At 47.6% G+C, this 15,853-nt stretch overlaps 1 protein-coding gene across 11 annotated transcripts in view; it reads left to right on the forward strand.

Annotated features, from left to right (window-relative positions):
- LOC133347509 (protein phosphatase 1 regulatory subunit 12A-like) overlaps positions 1-4,929 on the forward strand; it is a 104,392-nt gene extending 99,463 nt beyond the window's left edge. For all 11 annotated transcript variants that reach the window (XM_061559819.1, XM_061559824.1, XM_061559818.1 and 8 more), the window contains one exon: positions 544-4,929. In XM_061559819.1, the coding sequence (XP_061415803.1) occupies positions 544-630 (87 nt within the window). In that variant the 3' untranslated portion in view covers positions 631-4,929. The remainder of the gene's footprint in view (positions 1-543) is intronic.
- The last annotated feature ends 10,924 nt before the right edge of the window (positions 4,930-15,853 follow it).

The following is a 15,853-nucleotide window of genomic DNA, read 5'->3' on the forward strand; positions in this document are numbered from 1 at the left end:
TACACGAGTGTGTTGTCACCTGTTAACTTTCCAGAGTCTCCGGCACAAAATTGCGGATTCCAATGATGGAAAACACGTCGGACACTATTATTGAGGCAACTGTTGTGTGACACGTGCTTGGCCTTTGAAGCACGACGACGGTGCAAAGCCGCGTTGCTAATTCCTCGCTTAGAGTCATCTTTGTTGTTGTGTCCCCGTTTGATCCCATCCGTCCGAGCGCCGCTCACGTCGTGGACTTTGCCGAGGCAACAAACATTTCTTCTGGAATTCTTTCGTCGAGTGCCTGAAAGCCCTTCTGGGCACAAATGTTGACACAACAAAAACCGATTGGTGATTTGTTGAGCGCCTTCAAAGAGATGAAAACGGCCCGGTTTCAATTCCAAGCGGCCACGTTTTTTTGTGTGTTACTTGGACGCACAGTTTTTTTGTTCGTAAAATTTTCGTTGCGTTTCATGCCTTGAACTCGGAGCTTTTCTAAGCGCTGACGTTTCTCAATTTTTTGTTTGTCTTGTCGCTGTGCTTTATTTTTCGCCCGCCGTGCAGGGTCTCGGAGACCTGAGGGCCGACAACCAGAGACTCAAGGACGAGAACGCTGCGCTGATTAGGGTGATTAGCAAGCTGTCCAAATAGCAGCGATCCGCTCCCCCGCCCCAGTCGCCCCAGTCGCCCTCACGCAGGGGGGAGCGAGAGAGAGAGCGAGCCGCAAACCGGATGGCGAAGCACATCCGTGAACCCGTCCGCTGGCTGCTCCCGGCGCTGGTGGACATCGTCCTCCACTGACCACCACTACTGCTTACCCCCCCCCTCCACTTCCCTCCACCCTGGCTCAGAGACTTGACGTGGACACACGTCCCGGATGCCACTCTGCACTGCCAATTACAAAGGCGGTAGAACCTGCCGCACCGAAGACGGTTGGGGGGGGGGGCAGTGGCGACAGTCCATGCCGGTTAATGCAGCCGCATGCGCGTGCATGCGGACGATTAGCCTTACAAGAAACCACGTTGCGTTGCCGAGTGTGCGCGGTGTTGACCGAGTGATTGGGGTGGGGGGGGGGGAGAGACGGAGAGGGGGGGGGGTCATCGCGGTCTGAGACTGCGATTGCTTTTTCCTGTGCAGGCGTTTGTGTGTGTGTGCTCTGTGTAGCCGCTGGGGGGGTACATGTGATTTGTGTTTCTCAGCTTGTGGCGTAAAGGTTGGGGGAGAGAGGGAAGTGGAGAGAGGGAAGGGGACAGGAAAGGGGCTGCGTGTGCCATTCCGTTCATTTTACCATTATTCTTATCACTATTGATATTTTATTTGTTTTAATATTATTCCCAAATCCCCCTCCCCCGTTCCATTGAGTACACCGTTCGTGTCGTGTTGTTCCATCTATGGTCACGTGTTTGTTTAAGGGCAATGAGCAAACGAACGAAACAGCTTTATTACAGCATCGTGTATTCAGGCTTGCACGGTTGCTCCCAAATCACCTTTGGCATTGAACCACTATCTACTCACCCGTGCACCCCCCCCCCCCTTCCCGAGAGGAGGTCACGACACTGTGTATGTTACCCAACCAAGTGTGCACTCGTACGGTCAGGTTAAGGAGGTGGCCGGGGGGCATTTCTCTCTGGCTCCGTGTGAGAATGTCCGCCAAGCCAACTCGTGTGTAAAGCTCACATTTGCGCGCACAGCCACTTTGGGCTGGGTGACCAGAGACCGTTACGGTCTGAGCATCTCCTTACTCAAAAGAGCATTAGTTGACACTTTACTCTCCTCGGTGGCCCTGCTTGATTGGGGGAAATTCGACGTGACCATTCAGATTTGACCTATAGGAGGATGTGTGACCTCTGTTGACTTCCCACAAAAGTGGTGCCCGTTTTAATTCTTATCGACTCTAGGGGGAATGATGGGACCGAGTCTCAACTGACGATCTGGAATTGAGTTTTGCGACTTGCCCATTGCGGGTCGAGCGTGCCCCCCCCCCCCCCTCGGCACGTTGCCACTCGGCCGGGCCTACGGTTGTGAGGGTTTCAATAAAACAAAAAAATCTGCTCGGCTGAGTGTGAACGAGAATAACCCCGAAGCCTCGAGTAAAGCCCCCCAGCTTGCGAGCGTTACATTTGCTACATTATTTTAATGCTCATGTTATATATTTTTTGTTGACTTGAAATAAAAGGCACGTAACATTATATCCTGCAGATTGCCATGCTAACGCAGTCGGTGCATTGACCTCTTATGTCCGCCAATACATTTCTAATGGGCAAAAGGGCTTTGACATCGGTGACCCGGCAACAGAATGCGCTTGCATGTCCATGGGCAACTTAGGAAATGCATGCACCAGTTGAGCCAGATTATGCAGAAGAAAACCACGTTTTTTAAAAATTAAGAAACCCAGATTTATAAATGTGTTGTCACACATGAAGTTTGAACCACATTTCCACAGCAGCCTCTTTGCAGACCTCATTAGCTGTTAGTTTGGTTTTGTTTGTTTATTTTTTGTATCTAATCTTTCCCAAAACACGTTGGGCCTGATTCATGGGTTGGTTGAAACTGCTCTCCTGGCTACTTTTCCAACAAACAATGACACACTGTCTTTTTTACCTTCGGTGTATGAGAGGGGGGAGGAGGAGGGGGGGGAGCTCAGTGTATGTCTGCATAAAATAACTTTCCACCAACATTTGGTGGGAACAATGCAAACGCCAATTTTTGTTGTTGTTGCATGTTTGACAATCTTCCAATATAAATTGGTGAATCTGCTCAAAAAAAAATTTGGCTCTGCTGAGAGATGGAGGCCAAGGCATGAAGTCAGTCTGTGTGGTACATTGCATTCGGTTCGAAAAAAAAAGAGATTGTCGGCCTTACGGTGCAAACAAGCTGTGTGAATGCATTGCTCTGAACACTGGTATCATTAAATTGGTGTGACTGAACTGTTCATGTCGGCCAAGTTCAGTTCTCAAGACGGGCAATAGATGGGGTCTGCTACGCAACATTATTGCCTGGGCATGCTATCCATCACTTGTTAAAAGTCAACATTAGCCACGTGATGTTTAGTAAAAAAATGTTTTTTGAAGTTTGTGATTTCCTTCAGAAATATTTTTTTCTGGACAAATTCCTGGCCAACAAAATAGGATTTATTATTATTATTATTGCATTATTCATGGATAAATGATCAGCCGAGGTAGCGCTTCGACTATTTGGTAGATTACAAATCCCAAATAGGGATGAACACATCCCATAATCCCTCTGGTTATTAAAACGCGTTACCTGGGGGAAGTCGAACAGTGGTCGTGCTTAGTGTCGGCTCTCCAATATCGAGTGAAATGTGGAGCTTCCACGGCGTCACTGGGTGGTCATAGTTGTAGCTGATGCTGTCCACAACCCAACCGGTCGCATCCTAACGCATCCCAAAAACGTGGCGGTCAACAACTGCCCTTAAAACACAATGTTACGTCTTTAGCTCCTCGTCTTGGTCGTGGATCTATGGGTTGCCCGCTCCACTGATGGTCTGGCACAATGCCAAGGCGTGTTTGAGAAAGGGAGACTTTGAGATGTGACGGTACCAAACGTTTTGTTTGCCACTGTTTGTTAAAAGGAGGGGTCTTGAAAAACACAGACGTAGCCCCCGTGCGTGCAGAGAGAGGCGCATGTGATGTCATGGTGGTAACTCGTGGATGTGGCTCTGTAAACTTGTAGCTACAAGCGTGCGCACCTCCCCATGTTACATAACGGTCTCCCTGCTCGTCTGCTCAGGCCATTGGTGGAATTTCCTTGTTACCATATTGGGAGCGAGACTGGGCCATCACCCCCTGGTGACTAAGCACAAAGGGGCATTTTCTCGAGCGACCCGCAGGGACGATGAGTTGCATGAACCTCTGAACGGAACTTGAACTTAGAACCCTCCAATCTGGCGTCAAAAGCTCTCTGACCAGTCACGGCTGACCAAATGTATACATTAACTTCACGGCTGAAATTTTAATAAGCATGAGCATAAAATAATCGTTATTAATGCAGTTTGCAGCAACTTAATGACCCTATACAATAATGCGCAATTGGGAAAAAAAAACTCTCAAAAGTAATGTTTTAGGACATGTTTCTGCAATTTTGAAAAATCATAAACACACTGAAGCGTGTCACCAGAGTGATTTTGAGAATTCTTCCAGGGCTTTTGAATGGAGGTCACTTGCCAGATGCACACCCATAGCCTTATCGCTGCCCTAAAATAAATGTCCCACTCCCACCAAGTTTAGGGGCAGTCACAATTCACCCATGAATGCCCTCTTCGTTTTTATTATATTTTCTTTTCTACGTTTTGAAATTGTCTACCCAACACTGCGCGTGTTTCGCTATCTCTATATATTAGCCTCGCTTCCCACACGACGTGTCAAAACAGTACTCCCAGTACGTGCAAAGCATTTTGTACGCGTATTAAGAATAATGATACGTTAAGAGACAAACGCTTGGAGTATTTTATACATACTGACTAGATGTCCACATTGAGTTGAGGAAGTGAAAAAAACTACTTTTAAAAACAATAATATAAAAAATCACGTAATAAAAATAAGTAAGGCTTTGTTTTTGAAAAGCAAAAAAATTAATAATCATGCACACTGTATTGGACTGTTAATAATACACCGTTGGAGTCTACGCGTGTACAATGCCATGCTTTGCGAGAGACGCCCAGCATGTCTACCTGTATATGTACGTACGTTTTGTATGTATATGTATGTAACGTGTTTGTGCAGCCCAGATAAGGGATGCGGCGACCCCCTGGTGTGTATGGTTAATGGCGTGAGCGTGGTTTAATTGATGATGATGTGGTTTGAACGTCTGGGAGGGGTCACAGCTGTAAGCACTCACGGACAAGAGTTCAGTTAATCCATCACAGTTTTTAACGGAACTGTATACTATTTTGTCACATAATTTTAAACAATAAAAAACATTTTAAAAATGTACGTTGCCTTCTGTGGTCTTTGTGTAAGCGCGAATATGTAATGTCCTCTAATTTTGGCAGCTGCCAAAAATCCAATGAGCCTTTCAGTATGCCCATTGGCACCCACAACCCAGGGTATTGGTACCCTGGGTAATCAAAGCATTTCCATGAAGACGAAGCTTCAGTTGAACTTCAGTCAGGAGTGGAGTCGCAAGGAACCGTAAATAGAACGTGGAGACTTGGCCCGGTGCCACTGCGATTCGAGTGCTCGACACAAAATCAAAAGGTTGCGAGTTTAAATCCTGGGCGCGTCTCGTGCATCCCGGTGATAAGGGGCCGTCCATAAATGACGTGACGCACCTGGGGGGGGGGGCTAGTCAGACATGTGTGACGAGGGGGGGGGGGGTGTTTGAGAAATGTGACGTCACATCAAAATGTGCAACTTTAAATATAGACAACACGTTCTACTTAAATATACTTTTTAATGTTTTCTACAACATCAGAGTACAGCGCCACATTGAATACGCACTACAATGACAATAGTTTAAAGCAGGTTTTATTTTTTTTGGAGGGGGGGGGGGCAGATCTTTGTGACGTCATATTTGAGGGGGGGTCTGACTTTTTTTGACGCCGTGTGACGAGAGTGGGGGGGGGGTCAAAAATCGTCCAGAATCGCGTGACGTCATTTATGGACGGCCCCTTATCTTGCATTACAATGGATACATTGGCCGTGAACTCCCAACCTTCGATTCCCCACTTTGATGTTAAGGATGTGGTTCTACCAGAGTTTCAATGTATCCGCACTGTTCAAGCACACGCACTGCGGGTCACAACACTGCAGTTCCGGCTATTTCCCTAGCATTGTCCGACTTTGGAATTCCCTAATGTTGCCTCTTTTCGCAAGTTCTTAACAGTAACCAACCTCAGTTCAAGAACGCATTCACTCAAGTTCATGTATTCAAGTTCATGTATTAGGTATCGCCCTGTGGGCCATTCGGCTCTTGAATTGGGTGCAACCGCAACAAACAAAAACACAAAAACATGAACAAGAAAACATCTTAAAGTGACTATGTGACTAAGTGCAAACAGAAAATCCAAGAAAAGACAGCAAAATATTGCAGAAAAAGCACCGTACACCAACGCTGTGTGCAAAAATCCCAGTGGGATGCAAGTCAAACAACAACAACCACAAGACAACTTAGATTAAGGCCATCAGTCTAACTCCGTACTACAACAAACAAACATGGGCAAACCAGTAAACTTTTCGAAATCCCCAAAATAAAGCCATAAAAGCAATGTAACAGTGATCATAGGAACTGGGACGTAATTTTCACAATAAACGACATAAACAACATGTACCACCAGACCCTGCAGCCATAGCTGGCTGCATGAGTCACTCCACAACAGCAGGAGCATCAATCGGAGTATTATAATTTTCAATGCACCTTTAAGGTTAGCACATTAAATCAAAACACAGGTCATACTTTGCAGCGATCATCCGGAGCGAAACATTTTATTTTAGGCCACTGAATAGCACTGGCAGCTTGGGGTGTGCAACTCCTCCAGACCAGACATTGTACACCTTCAACAGAGCTGTTCGTCGCTGTACGTTTTGGCGGTTTGGAACTTTGGTCCTCTGCTCAGCAACCATCATTAATAATAAGTAATATAAATTTTTTTTTTTTTTTAAACACGCTTTAATCAAATGTACCGTACGAGTAATGGCAGAACTCCACGACTCCAGGAAGTGGCCCCGAGGCTTGCCATAACGTATAGGGAGCGTAGTGATTTACAGCCAACGTCAGTTGAGCGTGGACAATTAGACCCAAGCAGAAACATAACATAAAAAATAATGTTGCATTTTTTTTATGATAGAATATAGTATTGTCATCAGTATGACATAAGTATACCAAGTTTGCAGTCGATACCACATTGGGAAGTGGGTTAAAATTGAGTTACAAGATTTGAGGATACGACAACAACAACAGAGTGAGTTAAATAAAAGCGTGTAATAATTAAAAGGAGCTTGCATAACTGGATTTGTGTCCTAGGCTGTCGAACATTTAAAAAAAAAAGATGTTAAAGTGACGGTCAAGTGTGCTGTTATAGCAATCTAGTGGTCTAAGTACATCGACAGATATAAACTTAAGGGAGTGACATCATGAGAATCTCATCACGACGCAACTGACCATGATTTTTGTGTTAATAAAATGAGACCCACGGTTGCTTTGGGCTTGAGTCTCAACACCTTTGCACTGATGGAGTCGAAAGCCGTGGTGAAGCGGTGCGTCCTTCGTCGCTTCCTGCAAATTTTGTGCAACAATTATCAACCCTCTGCTGATAGTTCGTTGGCTTTTCATTTGCGACACCGCTGCACAACCCACTGAGAGCATTGGTGAAGTCGTTCGGTCATGGTCCATGCCAGGGCCGAATTCCCGCCCTCGCCTCTCTCCTGAGTGACCTGGCCCAGAGAACCCGGTAGCATGTGGAGGCAAAAAAGAGCACTACCCGGCCTATGGATAAAATAAAAACCTCATTAAATGTGATAATTATCTTAATAAAAATGTATCTATATTAATCCACTCTTCTCACTAAATGTCACCATACACCTAAAAACAAAGGTCACCCGTGTATTGAGCATCTCCATGGCATCCATGTGACAACAATGCAGCGGATGACCAGCGCATTCTGTAGCAACATTTCAAAAAAAGCAGCAAAGTTTGAAAGAAAAAGTTAGTGTGTTTGGCAGGGTTTACGAGCTTACTTTATAGTTTTTTTTGTGTTGCGCCAGATGTTAAACGGAACAACACATACACCAACTTGAAAATGCGCACCGTTAAAACATTGGCTCAAGATCTTATTCTAATCGGCGTGCAGCACACACAATTCCGTGTAAATGCCCGAGTTCCCAGGTTCTACAGCGAACCGCTGCGACCACCAAACCCCGCGTACGAGAGTAAATCTGTTCCTCGAGGAGCAGGAGCACCGCAGAGGGAGCGGGCTAAACTACAACTTTTGTGTCTGCGTCCTTGAGAAAGAACAAGCAAAGGAAGTTTACGTGGTTGTTGGTGGTGGGGGGTGTGTTGGTTGGCCTTGGGCGAACCCAGTGGAAAGTGAATTAATTTGGGCTGTCATTTGAACAAAACAATACAAGTTGTACTGGTAATTGTTACTGTTCGCGATGGTTGTTGTTGTTGTTAACATGTTTGTGCATTACTGGACTATATCTTGACAAGAAAATCAATGACTCCGTTGGAACTGTAGACACGGCCAATACTTCTACGGGGATGCGTTTGTGAGCTGACTTGTGCCGAGTTGGAGGTGGTGGTGAGTGGAGGACCCAGAAAGTGATGGGGAGGTGGAGGTGGAGGAGAGATAGGAGAAGTTTTATTGGGCTCAAGGTCACCACCGTGTGCCTTGCAGTGCAATACTGTGCCAACGTATTCTGTTCTATGGTTAAGTAATAAAAAAATCTTATCTCTATTTCCCCCACTCAAATGAGCAATGGGGCGGCGCTCGTGACTGTCGGTGGAAATTTCGAGTGTTGAGGGCCCAGTCTCTGCCCGGGTTGACCGCTGTGTTGTTGAACTTTCCACAAAGTGGCACAAATGACGCAATTTAATCATCCCGTGAGGTATGATGGGCTTATTTGACCCCCGAGCGGGTTGTGAACTCGGAGTTTGAGTCGAGCCCTCTGAAGTCGCAAAGGTTTAATCGACAACTGGAACACTCGACCGAAATTGTGAATGCGGTGGAGCGCGTTGATTAGGACACCGCACTTATGAAACCAGTGACCCACCCGGGTTTGATTTCTGGCCACAGGGCTCAGGTGGGTGATGAGAGATGCAGCATTCTCGCTCTTGGCGCTCCCTGTTCACCAAACCACACTCGCCAGCGAGGGGGGTGGAATCGTGTAGTCAAGTGACCCCCATGACTGACATGGGAGTGTTGAGGTCTTCCTCCAGCGTTATGTGATAAGCAGCTGTAAGTAACCAACACATTCCTCCTGCGGAGGGAGCCGGTAGGAACGTTGGGTTACTCGGTCAATGGCCAGGGTCAACGGCGGCGTGGTGTATTCCGCAAATATGCCCGACTGTGAAGGCGGGCACAAGCCGGCGTGAGTAGGTTAAACGTTGAGTTTTATAAGGGCACCACGGGGTGACCAGCCCCTCCCCACCCAGCCCCACCCCCTACCCAGCCCCACCCCTCCCACCCAGCCCCACGCTCGCCCCCTCCCCACCTAGCCCCTCCCCACCCTCCCCACCCAGCCCCTCCCCACCCTCCCCTCCCCTCCCCACCCAGCCCCACCCTCCCCACCCAGCCCCTCCCCACCCTCCCTCCCCACCCAGCTCCTCCCTGCACGACGGACACAATAATCCCCTGCGGGCTGGTGTAACCAGGAGGTTCCTACCAGTAGTATTATTGTTGTACCGCGTTCAATTGTAATGCATGACTCTCGTGATTTATCCAGGAAAGACAATTACTTATCTTTACTTATCTTTCCTGAGCCCCTGTATCACTTCATCGCTCATCTTTCTTATGTTGCACCTGTGGCGATGTTAAATTCACCTTGTGAATTGTTATTCTGTTGCTTGAGTTATTTGTTTAAAAGTGTTATTTTACATTATTATTATTTTGACCGTCGCCTGCGTGGCTCACGCTCGCGTTTCAGTTCGTGTTAAATCTCAGAACGAGAGAATAGTGCCGCCTAGTGAGGGAAGCGCACAAGTGGATATGGAGCGGTGCGGCGGGTGCCTCGTTGAAGTTGGCAGGCAGATTTTTTACTCATTTTATTTCACCAGGTAAGGCCCACTGAGCGATACAGTACAGCTGTTTTTCAGAAGCTACCTGGCTCTCACAAATGACAGCCCAGCGAAGTGGCTTATCATCATGTGGACATTTATAGTGGCCAAACGTTCTAAACGCGTGTTGTTGATTCTAAATGTGGAGGACCCGGAGAAAAGTCCACGCGATCACGGGGCGAGCATGCAAACTCAAAATATCCAGCAGGCGTCAGGGTCGGGATCGACCCCACCACCTTCTGCGCACCAGACGAGGCAGATAACATCGCCACGTGGCGTCAATATGACAAGGATCAGAAATAAGGACATTGGCAACAATGCAGTGACAATGTTATAAGTGCATCAGGGTTGGGAAGAAGCATATATAGATGCACGTGGAGAGAACACACTGGCATCATCGTGACTGTTATGAAAACTAAGTCGGATTGGGCAGAAGACGTTTCTAGAAGGGTTCATGGCTGGTGGTCGAGACCAACAACAGATTGTCAGCTCAAGGAGGGAGCATGCCGAAGGGGACGTCGACCAGCAGATTAAGCGATGAAATCAGCGATGTGTACCAGGCGCCAGATGGGTTGTTACATTGCAGAAACAGATGGAAATGTCTCGGGAAGGCCTTTATCCATCCAACAGTGGATTGGTGATAACTCATGATGGTGATGGGTGCAAGTGGGTGAGAAGGCAAATGGGTAGATAGGCGGGGAGTAGCGAGGTGGGTTCATCCACCGATTGATGAAAGTCTCTCAACACCAAGGCAGTCATGTGGTTTTACCACAATTCACCACAGCGGTCACTGCAGTTCGGCGAAGGCAGGGCCGGTTTTGAACGAACTCAACCACGAATTTTAGCCGTGACCGGAAATCGAACCTGGACTGGCAGGTTCATACCACATCATGCTCACCGCTGCACCACCGCGCGACCCCCGAGATAAAATACAAAGCATATTATATTAAAATGAATGAGAGTAAAAATATATTACTGTGTAGACCCTCACGCAATGGGTCAAGTTGAAATATGGAGACATGTGATGCAGATAACCAGGAAATAAAGGACGCGGGCGATTGCTGTTTTAAAGGAACTCCAAAGAGAGAGGGTCATCACAGACATCACAGACAACACAGACATCATGCAAAGGAGATGATCGCCCTATTCCGTGCACACTGCCAGGATGGACTAAGAGGGATTTCCCAGAAACCTCCTGGAGGGCGGTACCGGAGGAAGCAGGATGAGAGGGCGTCGAAGCAAAGAAAAAGAAAATCGATCAATGCCATCATCAACGAAATGTTCCCTGCCACTGTGAATCACAACTCCCAGACGTGGATCTGCTCGCCAGCGAGAGAGAGTCGCAGTTGGGAGTTTGCCATGAGGAGGCCGCCAGTGCATGCCGACATGTTGGTGTCAGCGAGGCATTCAGTAATCAAGAGATTGAACGCAAACCAAACAGACATTGCTCAATGCGAAAACATCCACGAGATTGATCAACCATAATAAACTCTTGCTTGGAAAAGACATTTTGTCCAAAGTCAATGTGCCTCTCTCCTCAAAGGAGCACTGGGGGGGGGAGGGGGGGGGCAGCCCGTGTCTCCATTGACCCTGGAAGCTCTCGATCCACATTACACATTCTTATGGCAAGGGCCAGTCTCATCAGAAGACAAGCGGAGTATTGATTTTACACAAGGTGGTGTTTATTGTATCGATCCCGGGAGGGATGGACAGGCTGAGTACACAACCGACCGGCATTTGAACTTTGCCACCCTTTTTGAAGGCGCGCGCAGAGCGCCGTCCCAAGGAGCATTTCGTGGTTCCCGAAGTCGATCGCTGGAGAGGCACCATCGGGATGACAGCCCTGCCGTGTCACACCTCCAACACGCGCGGGCTTGGCTCTTTGCGGAGTGGCGGCTTGGGTGGTTGATGATTGCTTGTGTTGCAATCGAAACGTCGTGAGAATTGTATTGGTTATTTTTATTATGTTATTGTGTTTTTCCCTTCTACGTGACTTTACCGAAAAAAACAAGAATATGAATCCCTGCAGTCACGAAAGCTTTAAATCTAAATTTAGATTTTAGTCGTCGCGTTAGAGCTGATTGTCAGGCTTTCTCGTAGGCGGTCAACCGACGACGCCTCCGACCGCCGTTGGGTGGCCGACAGAGGTGGGTCTTTTTTATTTACACGCTTTCATTGAACTCACTCTGTCTGTTGTTGTTGTGTCGTTGTTGTATCCTCAAATCTTGTAACTCAATTTTAACCCACTTCCCAATGTGGTATCGACTGCAAACTTGGTATGCTTATGTCATACTGATGACAATACTATATTCTATCATAACAAATATGTTTTTAAACATTCTTTTTTACATGTTATGTTTCGGCTTGGCTCTAATTGTGCACGGTCAACTGACGTTGGCTGTAATTGGCCCACGGTCCCTTACGTTGTGGCAAGCTTCGGGGCCACTTCCTGGAGTCGTGGAGTTCTTCCATTCCGAGTACATTTCATAAAAGCGTGTTTAAAAAAAGAGTTGTTTTAAATATTATTATTTTTTCACTTCTTCGTTTCTCTTTTTTTTCCCCTTCGACCGCTCCCTGCAGAAGGGCTCTTGCCGAGCTGCTACTGCTGCTGCTGCTCCCCACGACTTGGCCAACGCCTTGCAGTGTGTCCTCGTCTGGGGGGCGGTCAGGGGGAACCTCTTGTTTGCCAGCTGTAGAGCTAATCGTCTTCGGTACGTCTTCACTTGATTTATACTGGTAGGAACCTCCTGGTTACACCAGCCCATAGTGGATTATTGCGTCCGTCCGTCGTGCAGGGAGGGGCTGGGTGGGGAGGGAGGGGCCTCGGTGGGGAGGGGAGGGTGTGGAGGGGCTGGGTGGGGAGGGTGGGGAGGGGCTGGGTGGGGAGGGGAGGGTGGGGAGGGGCTGGTCACCACGTGGTGCCCTTATAAAACTCAACGTTTAACCTACTCACGCCGGCTTGTACCCACCCTCACAGTCGGGCATATTTGCGGAATACACCACGCCGCCGTTGACCCTGGCCATTGACCGAGCAACCCAACGTTTCTACCAGCTCCCTCCGCAGGAATGTGTTTTTCCAGAGAAGATCCCGCCCAGGATCTTACGTTAACAATTCGTTTCGCGTTGTTTGCAGATATTTCTCTGTCTCGGCTCTAAGAAAGTATGAGATTTTGGCGGCAATAGCCCAATCTGCCTTGGAAAAAAAAAGTCAATATAATTTCTAGTTCGTTGTCAACACACATCTGGATGAAGGTCTCCCTACGCCGTGTAAGACACGGGGGTTGTTTGACCATACTTCACCGCGCTGGTCACTGGTGGCAGGTGTCACTCATCACTGTCGTCAGCCGTGGCTAGGAATCAAACTCAAGTCGCCGACATCGTAGTGCAGTGCGAGAATGACTGAGCCACCAAACAACAACAACAACAACACCACCACCAACAACATGCCTATCAAACACCTCTTACCGTGATGGAAACTCGACGTTAGCAAAGGTCAATGGAGGCCGCATGTGGAGTTTCCGTGCCGAGAAGTGACTGTGACATTTCACGGACAGTTTCTGGACCACTTTGAATTATGCGGCTGTCAAAAAGCGTCTCTCGCGTTGTGTAACTCCCGCAACACAACGATGACATTCTGTGGAGCTGTTGGGCACTGGCCGCCGGCTTCGTGACATGACACGCCACCGAAAGGAGACGCGGTGGATGCCAGCGGCATGGCAGCAGCCGCGTGGGTACACACCGGCTCCGACCTGCACCTTCGTTGTCCTCTTTGGTTGCATCATGGCACCAATCACGTGCACACTCTGATCACGTGTGCAATATACCGCCAGGTGGTATATTTTTGTTTATTTGCCCTTTAATTTGTATTGTTAAACAGCATTGCAACTTTCGGTTTCTTTGCCAATATTTCCCCCTTTGCATTTGGCTTGCCACCCCCCCCCCACCCCGTTCACCTCCTGACACTTCCCTGCCTCGTCATCAGCCTTCCCTCAACCCCTTGCCGCATTAAAACGATCAACTCAACCTCGTTTAACTTCAGCACGTGAGGCCCACTGCGCTAGACGGTCTTGCTCTATTTCAGAAGCGACTTGGCAACAAATGATAGCTTAGGGGCCGTCCATAAATGACGTCACGCACCTGGGGGGGAGGGGGGGGTCAGACATTTGTGACGATGTGTGACAAGGGGGGGTGTTTGAGAAATGTGACGTCACATAAAAATGCGCAGCTTTAAATAAACATAGACAACACGTTCTACTTAATTAAATAGACTTTTTAATAAATGTTTTCTCCTACAACATCAGAGTGCAGCGCCACATTAAATACGCACTACAATGACAATAGTTTAAAGCGATTTGAACCATGTTTTTTGGGGGGGGGGCAGAGCTTTGTGACGTCATATTTGAGGGGGGGGGGTCTGACTTTTTGTGACGCCGTGTGACGAAAGGGGGGGGGGAGGGTCAAAAATCGTCCAAAATCGCGTGACGTCATTTATGGACGGCCCCTTTCCCCCCCGCGCGCACCCTCCGAGGAGCACGGTTGGCTACGTACGGCGCGAAAGAAGTTCACGGTTTCCATCATCTGGACATTGTCTAACGCAAATGATTCTCGTATTTCGCGTTCTCAGCGCACAGTCGTAATCAATGATCGTGCCTGGGTGTGTATTTAACAACAGTACACACACGCACGCGGATAGAAAATAACACCCGAACCGTAGAGCGTATAGGCTGTTAGTCATTTTAAAGTTCAATGTCACTGTGACTCATGGAGTGTCGTGTAATATTGTCCCAACAAGCACGGCGGAGCGAGGTAAATTGGCAGCCCAAAGCAAACACGGGCCATTGAATTCAAAGCCTCTTTCTGTGCCCATACCCCACTGTAAGTTGGTATGAGACCTCGCAAAGAAGCGATCCCATTGCAAGAAATGTCAGCCGTGATGGAAGGCAGGTAGTGTCGTGAATAATGTACAACCCCCGTGTTAAATCCACTGCTGGATGATGAAGCTCTCCCTCCCCACCCACCCCATGGTGTGTCAGTGATTTGGGTTGTTATTTTGACCATACTTCACCGCGCTGGTCAGTGAGGACGGGGATCGGAGGCGATGATCGGTTCAGATTTCGCTCAACCACCGCTGATTTTCGTCGTGGCCAGGCGGAATCGAACTCACGTGGTGGGGTTCAGAGAGATGTGTAATAACAGCTACTTTTACATCGATAGCTCTACCCCGGGAGAGCATGCACACGTTTGGCCACTGTTTGCATGTTCACTGCCTGGTGTTACAGGTGGGGGAAATATAAACATAAATGTGAGTCCGCTGATTTAAGGGGTGCAAAGGGTTTTCGTTGTAATCTGTGAGGTTGCAGTTAGCTGCATGTACAACGTTTGTATATCTCTAAAGTTCAAGGTTAATCGTCAGTGCTCCGCAACCTTCGAACAGTTTTGCAAGTACAAGCAAATAAAAAACGCAAATTTAAAATGGAAATGACCAAATATCCTCATGCAGGACCCTCTTGAAAACTCGTCTTGAGACTCGGTACTGTGACTTTCCTGGGTAAATAATTGGCATGTATTACTGTACATGAATACTGGTTGTCGTGACATCACGTTTGTCAAACGTCTGTAAAAAACAATTCATGCTCATTTGTAAAGTCTGGTCGTTTTGGTTACATCAGTGCAGTCATAATAAACGTTTTTGGGTTAGATCGCGTTATTTATAAATGTGTCGTAACCCTCCACCACCCGACACGGCCAATCAGCAAAAAAAGTGTCACGTTGACAAAAGACAAAATAGTTCACTACTTTAGCCCACCGGTGTGTTGAAGAGTGGAACCACAACATTTACGATTTTTGAGTACGAAGTTTCGCTGGTAATTGCATCCAGCATCATCGGGCAATTCGGCCGATGATTATAAATAACGCGATCTAAACCAAAAACGTGTATTATGAATAATATTGGTCGCGAAAGCCTACGTGTTAAACATCAGTGCAGTACAGTATTCTTTCGCAGGGACACCTGCGGTTTGCATTGATGTCAGACATTCCAGCCTGTTGTTTGATTAGTGACACGAAGGCAAATATAAACATAAGCATAGGAACGCGAGCTGTGATGGAGAAGACAAAAAAACCAACCCAAAATACTGATAAC

Source organism: Lethenteron reissneri, chromosome 26 (assembly GCF_015708825.2).
Source record: "Lethenteron reissneri isolate LAM-NWPU_2019-01 chromosome 26, ASM1570882v1, whole genome shotgun sequence".
NCBI lineage: Eukaryota > Metazoa > Chordata > Hyperoartia > Petromyzontiformes > Petromyzontidae > Lethenteron > Lethenteron reissneri.